The sequence below is a fragment of the Stegodyphus dumicola genome, chromosome X2 (genome assembly GCF_044657685.1).
Source record: "Stegodyphus dumicola isolate Sdum_Otavi_A_Nest chromosome X2, ASM4465768v1".
In the NCBI taxonomy this organism is placed as follows: Eukaryota; Metazoa; Arthropoda; class Arachnida; order Araneae; family Eresidae; genus Stegodyphus; species Stegodyphus dumicola.
The window spans coordinates 48,613,524-48,630,779 of NC_140781.1; the positions used below are offsets into that span (position 1 = coordinate 48,613,524).

Sequence of the window (17,256 nt, forward strand, 5' to 3'; positions counted from 1 at the left end):
CTGGGTTCTTTCATTTTTTATTTTGATGGCTGTGTTTTATCATCTTCTGAGCACATATTGTGAGCTACTGGTCAATAGATACTTGACCACTATTAATGTGTGCTGTGACAGATTTGTTAATAAAAGAAAACTACTAATTTTTTTATAGTTCTGTGTCGTAAAGTGTAAAACGTCCACTCAAGTAGTTGAAAAGTACTTTTCCATTAGTAATATATTTCTCAGTGCATCGAAATAGTGTAAATAATGTGCTAAGCTTTTTTTTTTTTTTTTTTTTTGTGTGTGTGTGTGTGTATTACTTGCTAAGTGATGCTAAAACCAGTTGTTTACATGTGAGGAGAAAATGAAGAAAGTATTTTGGTTCATCAAATGTTTCACTTTCTTACCCATACTTTAGTAAACCTTCAAGGACCAGAACATGGAGAATGAAGCACAGTCATAGGACCGGACACGCTGAAATGGATAGTTGCCACTGGCCGGCACATTTTCAGCAGTTAAGCCTAATTAAAAAAAAAAAAATCGTATAAAATCAACATTTTGATATAATGACTTCAATTTTTGATGTTGCATATTTAATGTACTTGTTTTTAATGTGTATTAGTATGAAAATATCACATTAATAGAATTAAATTAAACAGGCAAAATACTAAAATCATAACTGTACACACAGAAATAAATACTATAAACATGAAAACAAAATTAGAAATCCGAAATAAAAAAAAAAACACCAGGCAAGAATTATTTGTAGGTAATTAAACTCCAATTTAAAAATTCTGCTGTATGTGAAATAATTCAAAATGAGGATCGATACACAGTCCTACACTGCATATTTTGCATTCGAAATACGTTGTTTGCTTTCGCTTTTCCTTGTTTTTAGTGCACACAACGCATCTTCTCCTACCTTTATTACCTTTCGTGAATTTTTGGAAAATGTCTTCCAGGTAGACGGAAAGTTGGAGTGTCCATACGTGAATAATTGTTGAGCCCATAAGTGTTCATATGTGAATAATTGTATACTATTCACTTATGTTCGGTGATTTTGGACAAACTTTTAAGTAAGGTCTCTTAGCCATGGCTAATGGAATGAAACTGAATATAATTCCAACACATGTCCCAAAAGTTCTTCAAAAGACATCCAGAAATATTTTATCCTCAAACCCTGTGTGACATCAGGTTTACAGGAAACTTCCTAGTATCTGTCACGATGACTGGAAAGTGATCAAGGAAAGACCCCCCATTGGCGACATATCCGTTGCTGATCACGTCAATATGTACATTATCTATAATTACATTTAACAAATATTCTCTATTCATATAAAGCTAATATAAAATTAAAATTTGATTAAGAAATTTTAATTGCAAAAAAAAAAAAATATGAAAATCAAATCAAAAATAAAATTTATTATTACTGCGAACTAATTTACAATATCATTTAAATTCTAAGAGCATATGTAATTTAAGTGCACATATCTAAAACCATGAAAAAATATATTATTCCGAAAAATTAAATTGCATAAGTGAATAATTGTTGAGCAGGCAGGAGACAGACTTATCAAGGGGAAGTTGCCTTCAAACCTAACTGTTCAATTACTCAATTTGTGTTTTGTCTTCCATATAGGCAAGGGTAAAAGTAAAATTCAAAATTGTCTACCTTATTGAGTATTTTCAAGAAAGCTTAGGTGTGGCGTTAAGGGACAGTACAATTCAGTTTAGCTACTTTTGCGTATGTAACTGTATGTGAAACATGATAACCATAACTGCAATATAGAACAGTAGCTAGCACTGTAGAATTAATGCTTAGCTGATCTTGTAGTCATCATTTACTCTTACCCATAACATGTAAATAATATTAGTTTTTATGTATATTAAAATGTGTAAAGCTGCTGAATTAGCAGAACATCAGCTGAAAACTTTAACTGAAGAAAATAAAATGGAAATGGTAAAGCAGAATAAAATTTCACCTTCAGAAAACAACAGTCAGTCATGTAAGAGGAAATACCATATAATACAAAAACAACTGCTGCCCAGAATTACAAAGCTGGATACAGGGGTGGCACAATGTCGTCTTTTCAGATGAATCCCGAATCCCGGGTTTGTGTGCAGTATTTTGATGGTTGTATACGTGTCTGGTGACTCTAAGGAGATTGCACCTGCTTGCATTTGATATCGGCACAGGGATCCTACCTCTGGTGTGATGGTTTGTGCAGCCATTGGATATATGATGCACACATGTCTAGTTCGGATTTACGGTAATTTGAATGCAGATCAGTATATTTCTGACATCTTGCATACAGTGGTTGTGCCTTGTCTTTGACGCCTGCCAAATGCCATCTTTCAACAAGATAATGCAAGACCACATGTTGCATGTCGTGTTCCAAACTTCCTTTGTTTGCTGCCCTGGCCTGCATGGTCTCCAGATCTGTCACCCATTGAAAACATATGGTCATGGGTTGTTGAGAGACTAGTCTGCCACCCCTCAGGCCAAGGGTTGTTTTAGGTGCCAGGTGTGGCAGGTGTTTCTACTAATTTTGCACCCCTGTAAACCTCCAAAATGCTTACAAATTTCATTATTTTGTCCTCGAGCCATACTGTATACACACAAGAAATATCTTTTTTATATTTGTTTTCCTTCATGATGATGCAATTTTAATGGCCAGCAGTTTATAATTCTCAGTGCCCAGTGTTTAGCCATCAACTCCTATTACAACCGTAATAGGAGTTGTTTTCTCCACTGAAAACTGAGATTAGAATCTGCCCAATCAGGATTAAAAAATGTCTGTTTTGCAGGCATTTTGCAGCTAAAGGAAGAACGAAACCTATTTAATGATATTTTAAAATAAATTCAAATATTTTATATTTATGTAGCAGCATAGATAAGTAAAAACGTGTGCACTAAATTTCGTGAGGGTATGTCATACAGTTGACTGCCTGGTGGCAAAGTGTATATCATACAGTTGACAGCCTGGTGGCGAAGTGGCTGGCATGTCACGCAGCTGCATCACAGATCCAGGGTTCGATCTCCGGGCTGTCAGACTTTCATCCCGTGAATGGGTAGATAAAATGAGTACCAAGTTCACTTGATGGCTAAACACTGGGGGGGGGGAGTCTTGCGACAAGTTGACCATTTGTCCAGGGCATATGCTGATGCACTCTAGGGCCCAAGATCAAGAAAGCAGATTTCGGGGAACTGCAGCCCATGGCTCACTAGGGCTGTTACGCCACTGAGTTTAGTTTTTGTGTCATACGGTTAGAAGTATGCCAGAGAAAATTGCCTGAAATATGAAAGTATTATTGACTAATAATAAATAAATTTAGAAGGAAGAAGCCACATTAAATGATACAAATAACATTAAAATAAAACTGAATTTAAAAAATCGACGGTATTTTGGCGAGTATAGATGCATTAAATGGTTAGCCTAGATGACTGACTATTATTATTTTTTTTATTTTACTGCAAAATGACAAATAAGGTATTTAAGAAAGAAGTGTCATGCTCTATGCGCCACATTTTTAGTTTGCATAATTGGAAACTTTTTACCGGCTATTATGAATTGGGTGCTCGAGAGCACTTGATGTATCGAAATGCTGCTGAGTGGGTCTGGGAGGACAGGATGGCAGATGCATAAGATGAAAAGGTTTAAAAGATTTTGTTTTGTGCGAGAATGGGAGGGGGACAATTTACTTTCATTCAACATGTACTGCACATGTGCATGCAAATCTCAGGATTCTCAAGGTTACTGGAAACCAAAGATGCTGAAATTTGCTTTGCCTTTCTGAAAGGCAATCTGATTGGCACTGCGGAAATGAGCTGTATGACAGCTGTCCAAATGATGCTTACCAAAGCCCCCTGAAGATAACTTCTAACTATCTTCAGGGGGCTTTGCATTCACATGATACATAATTCACCAAGAAAGTGATTGCTTCCAACATTAGTGCAAAAATCAATTTTTTTGGGGAAAACCATAAAAAATTCCCTGTCTTTTCCAGATTTTGACTAAAATATTTAAATTCCCTGAGTTTTTTGGTCAATTTTCGAGTTATGTGACTTTTCCTGGTTTTCCAGGTAGCGTGACAACCCTAATGTATTTGCATGTGAGAAATTTCACCAGTATGTATTTTGAAAACATATTACAGTTTAGAGTGACCATAAAACCATTGGAATCAATTTTCAAGAAGCCATTAAATAAATGTCCAGTTAGATTACAAAAATGTATATAAAATTACAGCTGCGTCAGTTTGAGATAAAATGTAAACCAGGAAAAGAAAATTTTATGTCAGCTGCATTATCAAGATCATTTGCGAAAAGACCTGATTTCTTTGAAGAAGACATAGAAGCCTGTGTTGGAATGGTTATGAAAAATATGCTAGTGTCTAAAGATAAAATGTATATTTTTTAGCTGCAGATGGAAAAAGATGAAGAACAACAAGTTTTAAGAAAATGAATTAAAACTAGTTGGCTAGATAAAAATATGTATGGTTCCAGAACTGGCAGAATTATATTTTAACTTCTGAGAAGAGCTATCAGAAGCAAATAGATTAATATTTAAGAATACCTGTAGAGGCTTATGAAAAGATATGCTAAAGTAGAATTCATCATGGTCATATAGGAATAGAAAAATGCAAGAACAGAGCAAGAGAAATAGTATATTGGCTAGGAATGTCAAAAGAAAATGTTTTGGTTTTGAATTGTCCAGCATGTTTAAGTTAAAAAAATTAATAATAATAATAATAATAATAATAATAATAGTAAACTAATGATATCTAAACAAATACTTAATGGTCCATGGGAAGTACTGTATCTCCTTTACTTCCAAGGCAGAGATAATCTAATCGTTATAGACTACTTTAGCAAATATGTTGAAATTAGATATTTGGAAGGTTTGCCAAGTATAGCAGTGATAAAACAATTGAAATAATTTTTTGCAAGGCATGGTAGCCTGAGAATCACAGGTTTGGATAATGGTCCACAATATAGTTGCAAGAAATTTGAAGAATTTGCAATGAGATTGAATTTTAAAACCAGAATTTCAAGTTCAGATTACTCACAGTCGAATTGAATGGTTGAAAGACATATTCAAACTGTCAAGCAAATGTTAGAAAAACTGTGACAGCAAGAATTCATATTTAGTATTACTGGAATATTGTAATTCTCCTATTTCAGCTGAAATTAAGTCACTTTCAGAATTGTGTTTGGAAGAAAAGTGAAAGGATTGATGCCTATAAAAGAGAATTTCATTCAAAGCAAACAACATGAAGAGCATAAACAAAATTTACTGAAAAGACTAGCTTTACAAAAAAGCTATGATGATAGGAATTTAAGATATTAAAACTATTGCAGATAGGAGATCAAGTGTACATAAATGAGAAAGAAGGAAAAACAAAAAGAACGCAGAATGACTATGTTCATACAGGTTTTAAGAACAGATAGAAGAATTATAGAAAGGAGCAGAAGAGACTTCTTAAAAGGAACTAATCTGAAAGATTTTGCAGTGCAAAACAATTATGAAAAGAAAATTGTGAAGATGAAGATGTGAATGAACCTGAGATTAGTAGGAGTACTACAGATTTAGACATACCTACAAATTCTCCTGCACGTAACAGAAGCATTGTGCCACCAAATTCTGAAAGAGGTGTCGTATCACCAAATTTTACAATTGAACATAACTATGTTACTCAATCTGGTAGGACTGTTAGAAAAAAATCTTATTATTTAAAAAAGTATGCATAATCCTTTTATTTCTGTTAAGAAGCGAGATGTCACATATGTAACTGTCCATAATACATAATAACTGTAACTGCAATATAGAACAATAGCTAGTACATGTACATGTAATGTATAAATAATGTTAGTTTTCACATACATAATCAAATGATATAGCTACAAACGTTTTCTAAGATGGTGTTGCTAATTGAGGGAGGGGGACACATTTCAAATTTTTATTTTAATTGTTGTCATGATCTTTCACTGACAGGGACTCTTAAGACTTCTTGAGGCCTTGGGAATGTATGCAAAAGTAGGCCCCATCTGCTCATTTCATTAAGTGTAAGGTTTAATAAAAGCAATTCGTAATAAAATAAAATTTTATTATTTATTATTCGTTTTCTGCATTTTAAATTTTCAAAATCATTAATTATATCTTCAAAATCAACTGTTAATAGTATTTCATTTTCCATACTTGTCAAACTTAAATTATTCAAACAAGACTGAGTCATACAATTTATCAATTCATTTTTGACCATTTTGCATTTTGAAAATGAATGCTTACCACTCGTGTTTATAATCATCATCAACAAGAAAGTTCTCATTACTATTTCAATATCTGGGAACACTGTGGAAGCCTTTCATTATACATGTATGTATAGAGTGCATTGATATCAATTCCAATCTCCTCATCCAACGACTGTTCTTCATTGTCATCGAAATTTGTAAAATTATATTTTTTGTTAATTTTCCTTTTTTTCCATGTCTTCTCTTAGTTTTCCCCCCATCAGTTTTTCACTATCAATGATTAGATATGATTTGAAATGTTGACATTCCAAATTAAGTTCCTTCCCATGAACATCTTTATCATAAAATTTCAACATTTTCTCACATGCTATTTTAATTTCGTTCTCATCCAAATTACAAATATTTTCAAAAAACCCAAAATGTTTAAATATCTCCTCATACCTTTTACTGTGTTTTTGTATTTGTAAATTACACAGCCAGTCAGTGGTTAAAAAAGTTTCTACTTTAAATTTTTGGCTGTGGTTGCCTTCAAAAGTTACATCTGTGTCTTTATCTCCTTCAAGGGAAGTTACTCTAGCACTGTATGATCTTACAAGCTTGTGAACACTTGTGCCATGTATCATAAGTTTTTGAATCATATTATAAAAAAGTAAGGAGGAAAAATACATGAGGGGGAGAAAAACACAAGTAAATGTGGTATCTTGTTTGAGTTATTGTCCTTTATTACAATGGATTTGCCTTTACCAGTAAATCTTATGTGTATATGTTGGAACTTCTAATGCAGTTTATTTAGTTTTTAAAATAGCTGTTATAATTAACACGTCGTTCGATTAGCCCTAGATTTTGTTTTAATGCTGCTTAGCAGACTTAAAATGTTGTCATTGTGATAATCTTATTGTGATGTTTGATAACAGGAAGAAGATCCCCAGTGGTACTTCATTTATTTAGGGTTTTCACTTGATGGCATATTTGTTACTAAAGAGGGAGAAGTAGTAGTTATGGATTTGGATAATATAGTTATATTGGACAAGTCCTCATTTACTACAGGTATTTATTCATATTTATTGTTTTAAAGTTTGGTTTGGTTTATTTGATTTTAACAAAGCATACAAGAGCTATCTGTTTAAGGAGAAGGATGCCATCGTGGAGGACTTTCTAAGGAAAATTGACTCATATCCACTTGTTTGAAGGCTTTTAATAAATAATGATTTGCTATGTCATAGTACTGAGGAATGATTATGAAAATTCCTGATAGGCAAGCAGTTTAATCTGAAAAAAATATTGAGTAATCTTTATTGAAAGCAGGGAATTGTTTTAACACATTTGCTTCCAAGGTAGGTATCTAAAATTTTACCAGAAGCTGGCTAACAAGGAAAATGATATGTTAACATATATAGCTCAGTGCATGCTGTTGCGTGATTCACTAGTAGATGATGCCACCCGATCACATACTGACGTGTTAAGGATAGAAAATTTATTTGCTGTTAGCAGTTAACAATTTAACTCTTTGAAGGGTGGTGGTTAGCTACAGTAGCACCTTTTCTATTGAATGTCTTACTCACTCGTGTGAGTGGTTTTCAGGACTGACCGTTCCTGAAGTTCCTTTGTATCTTACCAGATGGCAATCAAGAAACATAAGCCAGTAGTTGATGCAGCAATATATTTTTTCTTTTGCTGTATTTTCCCCTTAGCAGATTTTGGTTCACAAAGCTATGCATCTATTCCAAATGAAGTATTTCCAAATTTATCTTCAAGGTATTCGAACTTTTTGTAAGCTTTTGTTTAGTTAATTTGTAGAGTCATAAGGTTTTTCTTATGCTGAAGATGTGAAAAATGTGCAATGCCCTAGCTGAGACTTGAACTCCGAATCTCCCGAATGCGCATCAAGCGCACTTGCAGTTACACCACAAAGACATGTGGAAAGGATGGAGAAAATACCTTATATACTAGCCCTTTTAAAGGGTGACTGGGAATGAGGGGACGGAATCATCAAATCCTGGTGGTGATGAATTATTGCCTACGGCCTTTTAGTTCGGGTGCCACTTGTAGTCTTTTCTAGAACTTTACAGTCAGGCAAGGTGAGAAATCTGCTTTGCCCTCACTAATATTAAAACTCTGGACCTTCCGAATATATATTGAGCATGCTTCTATTTATACAACAAAGGCAAGTGGAAAGCAATGAGAAAATACCTTATATGCTTATGTCCTTCACTGTGAGGGAAATTAGGTCATCAATTTTAACTTCATTCCTGATAAGCTCTCAAATTCACATTTTTTACACACACTATATGTAAATGACAATGCAGTGTGGAAGTGATTTTTCCAAAATTTTATATTAGTTTTCTTTTGCTAATGTTTGAACGATTTTTTGCACATATCTTTGTTTAACAAGCACAGCATATCAGAATTTTACTGTTTGCACCATTGAATAGAGCAGAAATTCTTTTTTTCAATGAAACTTGTATGAAAAATGATACGTAATTTCTGAATTTTTGGTAAACTTTTGAATGCCACTCAGATTTTTAAGACTGTTTGACCTTTATGATATTAAAATTTCAACGCATGTGATATTAAAATTTCAACACCTAAAATGTATCTGACATAAAAGTTTTAAAATTTTCAGATTACAAAACATTCTTCTTGCTTTTTTTTTAATACAAGAATGATTAAAAAGTATTGAGAGATAGTGTTTCTTGCAGAAAAATTGCTTTTGAGTTTGTCATCTTGGTGCAGTTAATGACAAACTGGCAATATTTGTTTTTCATTTTAGTTTCAAGTAAGGTGCTTCTTGTAACTTATTGCTTGTTATTACATCCAGTTTCTGAAACTGAATGTTTAAAGTGATTTCTTCATTCGTTGAATGATGTTCAGGTATTTTGTTTATTTCATATTTTTCATAAAATTTACTGTTAAAAATTTCATCATTGATGATGTGCAACTGAGACTAAAAAGCAGAAAATAAAATATGATTAAAAAAGGTTTTTCATATAGTTTTTATTTAAAATGGTTATGATAATGCACTAAAAGGAGAAAAATAATTTATCATATAGCTTAATAGGAATAATATATTAAATAATTCTATTTATGGAATTTATCTATAATTTTATATCGCAAATAACAAAAGCATAGGGCGACCATAATAAGCTAAAAACGATAATGCTTTATACATTTGACAGTACAATGATGTTAAAAGATTTAATTATTTATTAGAATTAATATGTATTTTCTCTTGCAGCGAAGATGGAACAAAATTTGAAAGGTGGTAGAATGCACCAGAAACAATTTTTTATAATAGAATGCATAGTCAGAAATGAAGTGGAAAGGCAGTAGAGAATGCTTGCTTGCAAGCAGTTAGCAGTTCATTAAACATAAATGCATCACAGCTTCTACTTCAGAGGTGATGGCTTAGTGCACAAATGGTGAGAAAGCAGATATGAACACCTTGACAAGGGAAATTGTTATATTTTTCTGCAAAATGTTTGATCAGAATTGCTGGAGAATATTTCAGCAGCCAACTGACAATGTACGTGTTCCTGCTGCATCAGTCCATTTCATTAAAATGTTTAAAAAAAAAAATCTGAAAGCTTTGAGATTTTATATTACGCAGATTACTTTTTTTAGCATTCTGTGTGTTACCTTTATTTATTAAGTATCATGTTCTTTGCACTTAAACTATTCAACAGCAATATAACAAAAATATTTAACTTTAGAATTTCCAAAATAGTCTCGCAAGCTGCAGATAAAAATGTTTTTTTCCCCCCTATGTAATGTTGCCATTGCTCGCTTTGAAATCGTTGGGTTTCTTAATTAAAAACTCATAAATGCTTTACAAAATGTGAAATAGATAATAAAACAAATTCCAACTTTGGACTTCCAGATTCCCATATTCGGGTGGAGACATACATTATTCAAAATGTGATGGCTCTAGGTATCGTTGCTTTATCACAGTGTGAGAAACATATATAGATTTATGCAGGTTCTTCATTATTTCATTTCTTTAAATATAATACAGGGCTCTAATATTTGGTGGCAACAATTTAACAAGTGATTCGCCGTTTATAGTGAATCAATGCAAAATGCCAAAATGAAATTAATAGCCCTTCTGGGCAAATTGGCCCTTTGGGCTAAAAGATTAGGTGTCCCATTTCCAGGCCATTGGATTGAGCTAAGTTGTTTTTTGATTACCTGATCAGCTGTGTCTCGATTTAATTTCCTCTGGGTTTCTCAAGAGCTTCATCTGTAAGACTTTCCTTGAATCTGATACAAAATTTGTTTTCAGATTTTGGTTGATGTTGGAGCTGCGTGTGATGTGTTTGATTTGTTCAAGAAGTCTGCCAATCCATTCTATTTGCAATTGTCTTTTTGCAGCTGATGTTTTGTATGGCCATTTTAATAAATTCTTTGTGATTAAACTTGCTTTTTAACTCTTGTCGTATTTTTATGTTTGCTCATGTTCTCTGTGTTTTAATCATCCAGTCAATCTCCTGTAGCATCTTGTGCTTCTGACAATGACAGAATGATATTGTTTTATGGTACCTTAAAACTTTTAAACTGAAACACTGTTTCTTATTCCTAGTCTTGTTTCTTTCATAATAAAATTGTTACTAATTTTCTGTTTACAGTTTTAGAGTAAAAAACTTTTTGAAACAATTTTCTGATTTTTTAAAAAGTTATTAAATGCAGTTGTTGATGTTCTGTTTTCTAGAAATGTAATGATTCTAACAATAATATCGAAATTGTGGAAGTATAACTTGAAATTTACTATTTGAAAGCCATTTTAAAATTGGGTACTTTGATCAAAGAGGCAAATTTTCTAACTACTGCCTATTTATAACTCCATGATTATGCATAGCCTATGATATGATAAAAGTTATTTACCATTAGCTGTTTCAAAAGAAACCCTCAAGAGCTTAAGTCAAATTGGAACATAGTATAATGAAAACTTTTCATTGATATATAGGTAGATGCTTTATTGGTTATTTTCAGTTGCTAGAGTGTCTGTGTTTCAATTTAGGAACTTGAGTAAGCTGAAATATTTTGATGTTATTCTTTAGGATTAGGTATGCAAAGTTTTTGTCAACTAACCACTATACATGCCTCATTTGATGTCATTTCAATAATATATTCAATAATTAAGATAGCTGTTGTATGTATTGAAAATGTGCATACAGTATTACAATTAGTGTATATTCCTTAAATGTAAATGCAATAATTTTGTGTAATGTGTTTTGTGTTCATCAGTTTGTGGGTAGGAAAAATAGAAGAGAATTATGAATCACAAAGTATTTTAAGGTGTGCTAATCATGTATAAATACAGATACCAGTTCCCCGTTTGAGGTGGCTGTTGATTAACATAACAGTACGATATTGATAAATTATTGAACTTAACAGTCTTATTAGTTCTTGTGTAGTGATAAAACTACACAAGAACTAATAAACCAAATTAATTAATGAAAATATATTTGATGAAAAAATATTGACTAAAAAAGCTAATTAAAGACTGTTTAAATTATGCTTAGGGGATTGTGACCCAAATAACTGGCCACAGTGACCTCGGAGTGTATATACATATGAGTGTATTTATATGTTAAAAAATTAAACATAATAAGCTTAAAATAACTTAAAATAATAATAAACAACTTAAAATAATAATAAATAATAATAAACAATGTGCTAAAAGCTGCTAATTTAGTTGCAATAATAATCCAAATAAAATGAATAAATTTATAATTGTAATCGAACACCAGAAACTTAATACTATAAAGTAATAAGTTGAAAAGGAAACAAACAGTCAGAGTCACTAACCACTGTCCCGTCTGGGTATATTTGTCGTCGTTATTTATGCTCACTTGCCTCACAGTAACATCAGCCCAAACCCATGAAATTCCTCGTGTCGAGGAGTGCAAGATACGCATGTCATTGGCAGCAGCTTTGAGCATCTTACAAAGGACAGTGGGATTTAGCTCAGTTCTGCTTCTGGTTTTGATGGAGAGCACGCTGGAGGGACAGGTCTGAGTCTCCCACCCCACACCCTTTCCAACAAACCACACGAGAGGAATTTCAGCTTGCCACATATTTAGAGTACCGCCATGCCACACTGACACTATACATTTACAAACATCCATGCCTTCCCCAGGATTCCAACCCAGGCCCTTCCGGCACGGTAGCCCGTGATGCTAACCACTATACCAGTTGGTTGTCAGGTATATTGGTAAATATCATTTCCAGGAATTGCCTTGCAGAGTACTCAGCTGAGTCCTTTTGATTGAATGTAAGTGTTAGAGTAGTCATCAAATGCATAATAAGCTTCTTTCATTGCTATGCTGCATGAGGTACGGTAGTTTATGATTGATGTAGTGTCTAGCATTTTCTGAAATCACTCTTTTTAAACGTGTCATCACTGCTTCCTGATAAAGTAGTAAAGCTGGGAGAGGACTTTGCAGAAATGAAAATGGGAAAAACACTTTAATCCTCGCTAGTATTGATTAATATTAGGTATTTAACTTTTAAATATTATAATTTTTTGGCAGAAGTGCCAAGTGCCTAAATTGAGGCACTTTGCTAATTTGATATATGTTACAGTGTGTTACTGTAAGCTTAGGAAACCCTGTCCATTTTATTAAACTGGGATATGGTTCTTTAAGATTTGTTCCAAATTAGCAACTGCCCTTTTTCACTTAATGCCAGCACAAAATTGGCAGTACAAAGATATAGCCAACCAAGGTTTGTAATACCTTAGTTGACATCTTGTACGAGTTCTCATTTTTGAACAGATTTCTAAAATTTTTTGTAGGAATAAGAAATATATACAAACAGTATTGATTTATTAATAAATTATATGCTTATCTTTCTCACAGTAAATTTATTCATATAAAAATTGTATATTTACCTTTGTTATATTTCCTTTTTTCAGATTCATTCAAGCTTTCATCACATACGGGCTTATGTAATGAAGTGTGTTTCCAAAAGATTACTTTAGAGTTACTTTATTATCCAAATAATTCTTCATGCAATTTTATATCTGAATACGGATTATTAATGTATGCTGTTGTTTGTAAGCAAGTCTTATCAAACATAGCTGAACATAGAGCTGAAGGATTTTTTAATTTTGATGGCTATCGCATTCATAGGAAGCAAGAAAATCCAGGTAATGAATGCAGTTCTGATTTTTCATTGATAGTTTGCTTTTGACATTTTTATGTACATGTAGTACTGCATTTTGATATACTTCTAGTAGTGTGGTATAGTTTATTAATTTTAGGGTGATGTAAAACTTATTAATATGATGCTATTAAAAAAGTAAATGCATCCAGCAAGATTTTATCACTAGAGTTATTCTTATTGAATGTGGTCTTTGATATGTGACCATTCAAATTCCACCAAATTTTTTAAGGTGATTTAATAAATAATTTGAATTTTTTGAGTTTTAAAAAAGTCGTAGAGTTTTAATACTCCATGGATTATCAAAAACTTTTATATAATGTTTTAAATTAAGTTATTCTTTATGATATCTTGCTTATTCTTGTTCATTTGTGTACACTTAAGGCATGTAGCTGATAGGACATTTAGACAAGAGGAACACTTAACTAACAGGATATTTACCCAACATAGACATTTAGCTGACTGTATGTTTAGCTAGCAGTACACATCTAGACAAAAGCATGTGACAGTTTTTTAGTAAAATTTGGGTCAACTTTTAATCTTTCTTGAATGTAATCTGACGACTCTAATTACAGAATTGCTCAGATTCTTAGTAAGTTCAACTTTGAAACATTTTCCCATATATTGGTGAAATTTGTTTTTTGATTTTTGGAGATCCCATTTTTGATTTTCATTTTTGTACGTTTTTTTAGCATACCATGCCAATGCCTTGTTTTAAATAAAAGTGCACCGGACAAAGGTGCACATGATTAAAGCCCAGATATGCATATTAAAAAAACATTGTCAAGATTGCCCACATAACAAATATCCACATGGATGGAATTAAAGCACCCATTGATGAAAGTCCACACTGGTGGAAGCCCACATGTATGTATATGTCACATAGAAGATAAATTTTTTATTTTCAGTGTATTCATGTAAAAAGATGACAAAAAATAATTTATTGTAGTTAAATTAATGACAAATAATAAAATAAGTTAAAACCACATTTTATTTTGGGCTGTGGATGAACTTTAGCCTTGTATATTATATACAAATTGTTTCCTGCCTAATTTTAAAAATAACTCTTAAGGTGGGCTGATTTAACCTTTTCCAGGGAGTGGTGACATATATATCCTGCATATTCGCCACATTAAATAAGGTTTAAAGAAATTTTGTTCAATATGGGTGTTTAAAATGTTTGACCTAATTCAGAGTAGAAAATGGCAGATCTGTCAATTAGTTTTCCTGTTACTTGCTGATTGAATAGTTGATCAAATTGCCTGAATGCATAAAAATAGCCTTTATAGCCCATGTGAAGAGGTTGAAAAGGAAAATGTCTTTCTGGAGAATTTTCTAAGAGGAATTCAGTTCTTTTTAATGTTATTGATATATAAACTATTAAAGTATGGATCCATCAATTTTTAAGAGCCAGACTGCGAAGTTTGAGAATTTAAGAAACTTGAATATACATTTTTCCTATTTGCTTTAAGTAAAATAAATTTAATTATTAGTTCTTGCATAGTGCGAGATAGTATGAATTGGAGTAATACTTTGTCGCATAATTGAATTGAATAAAGTAGTATATATAGAAAACTGTTATTTAATTTACATATCCAAGCAGTAATCTAACCAGGGATTTAAATGTTATATCATAGTTCTGAGATATTTATTGTTGATACTTTTGAACTGTAAATTCCAATAAGCAGTCAGTACATTTACAGTTCTGCTTTAAAAGAGGCAATACAGTTTATGCTTTAAAAAAGGCAATACAGTTTATGCTTTAAAAGAGGCAATACAATATATATATATAATAGGCAATATAGTTTAATATATATATATATATATATCAATAAAAATCAAGGAAAAACTGGAGCAGTGTTGATGCTTACTTAGATCCATATTGAAGAGGAAGATTTCTGATTGCGTAGTATGGTAATATGTTGACTTGGTAATATCTAAGAAATCTGGTAGTCAAGGCATTTTTAATTCCATTTTTATTTGCAGTTGACTTTTCTGGACACAATCACTTGGCACTCTAATTGTGCCTATTCACAGAACATTTACATTTTTGATATTATTGCAATTGCAAGCTAGACAGTGAATGATAACCTAGCAGGGTAGAGAGTGAAGCTGAAGTACATAGTTATGCAAGATGGAAGCACACAAACAGAATTTTGGTTTAAAGTTTCAGTTCCCAATTATTACATCATCAGCACTGTGCAGGCCATGCGGAATCGAGTGATCTAGAAATGATGCAATCAAGAAAGTTATTATGATTTTTAGAACCGAGAGAGAGAACTAAATAGTTTACCTTTAATTTAAATTATAATTTTGATTTATATATTTTTTTATCTTACACACACACACACACACACATATATATCTATTATAAACAAAGTACAACCAGAATGCATATTCAGATGCCATTGACATGTCCTATTGATTTCTATGATATAAATTAGGAAAGTAATAAATGAGAAAGATTTTAGAGAGAGGGAATTGTAAACTATTCATTTGCTTATGTATTTGAAAAACTTCTCAGCAGACAGTAATCTATAGTAACATCACCTGCTTGGAGATGCAAAGTAAAAGGCAGTAACAAGATGTAGCAACAACACTTCAATCAGTAACCAACCATCACCCTAGGTTGTTCAGTAGTGAATACAAGAATATTTTAAAATCTTTCAGGTGTGCATAGCATGTGATCCTGCTGTGCCAAGCTGGTAAGGATATTTACATAAATATTCTGCTACACCCTTCCTCAGGAAGGATTTCATTAGAAACTGGAGCAATTAATAAGAAATTAAACTAAGGTAACCTTTACAAATAACGAAGTAGTTGCAGTCTCTTTAATGTTGCATTTGATGTCATTCTCCTGTGTACCTTATCATTTTCATCCTATGTGAATTTTTGCAACCTTCCCTAATCTTCACGTATGATAACTTTTCATCTGGTATTAACACAGCATCACCAGTCTTAAATTCATGTGCTACATTGATAGGTATTACATAATGAGCACTTTTAAATTGCATTGGTATGTAGGTCAGTTGTCTCAAACTCAGATACATATGGGCCGAATGCACAATTGGAAAACTAGACTATTTTTTTTAATAAAATGAAAATTTGATCATCAAATTAAAAAAATTTAACTAATTAAAAATTTTGCTCGCTAAATATTTATCAAAACATACATAAACAATATTGAAAATAATACTGCAAATGAAAAAAATTCAAATTTATATTTATTTTTTGTCTGAAATCTAAAGTTTGTTACCTGTAAGACATTTTTATTGGTTACACTTTGTAAATCAAATAGATTAACAACTATATATTGAATTCCTAGTCTGGCATTTCTTTCAGATGCTTCTGGTGAGTTTAAGTAATCCTTAAACAATTTACTTTAATTTAAACTAAAAGTAAACAAATCATGAAAAGTTTTCAAAGAAAATTTACCAGAACTTAAGAATAATTAACAATTTAGCCTGTTTCTTATATTTATTATATTTTTCTGCAATTTATAAATAAAAAAGGTAAATAATTATAAACTTCTTTATATCTTACTACACCTTGATACTTGATAGCATTTTGATCAATAAAGTTTTTCAATAAGCATCGGAGAGAAATTACTACAAATTATTGTCATCAGGCAATGTAGATGCTCATCCTTCAGTTGGATTGTTTTCTTATTAATTTTCAACTGTGGGGGGGAGTTAATATATTCTTAAATTAAGCAATTATGTGCAAAAATTCATAACTCAATTTATTTATTTTTTGACAAGTGCAAAAGAAAGTTGATCTGATTTATATCTTCAAATCTGAATGAGATTTATATTACATTGTAAATTTACTAGCTCCATTGACATACTTTCTGATGTGCTATTCATGTT

At 31.9% G+C, this 17,256-nt stretch overlaps 1 protein-coding gene across 3 annotated transcripts in view; it reads left to right on the forward strand.

Moving 5' to 3' along the window:
- LOC118197875 (divergent protein kinase domain 2A-like) overlaps positions 1-17,256 on the forward strand; it is a 61,245-nt gene that overhangs the window by 27,992 nt on the left and 15,997 nt on the right. For 2 of the 3 annotated variants that reach the window (XM_035369444.2, XM_035369438.2), the window contains exons 5-6: positions 7,141-7,273; positions 13,140-13,373. In XM_035369444.2, the coding sequence (XP_035225335.1) occupies positions 7,141-7,273; positions 13,140-13,373 (367 nt within the window). Of the gene's footprint in view, positions 1-7,140; positions 7,274-13,139; positions 13,374-14,079; positions 14,255-17,256 lie in introns of all 3 variants that reach the window. The other variant, XR_004759673.2, reaches the window with a different exon arrangement.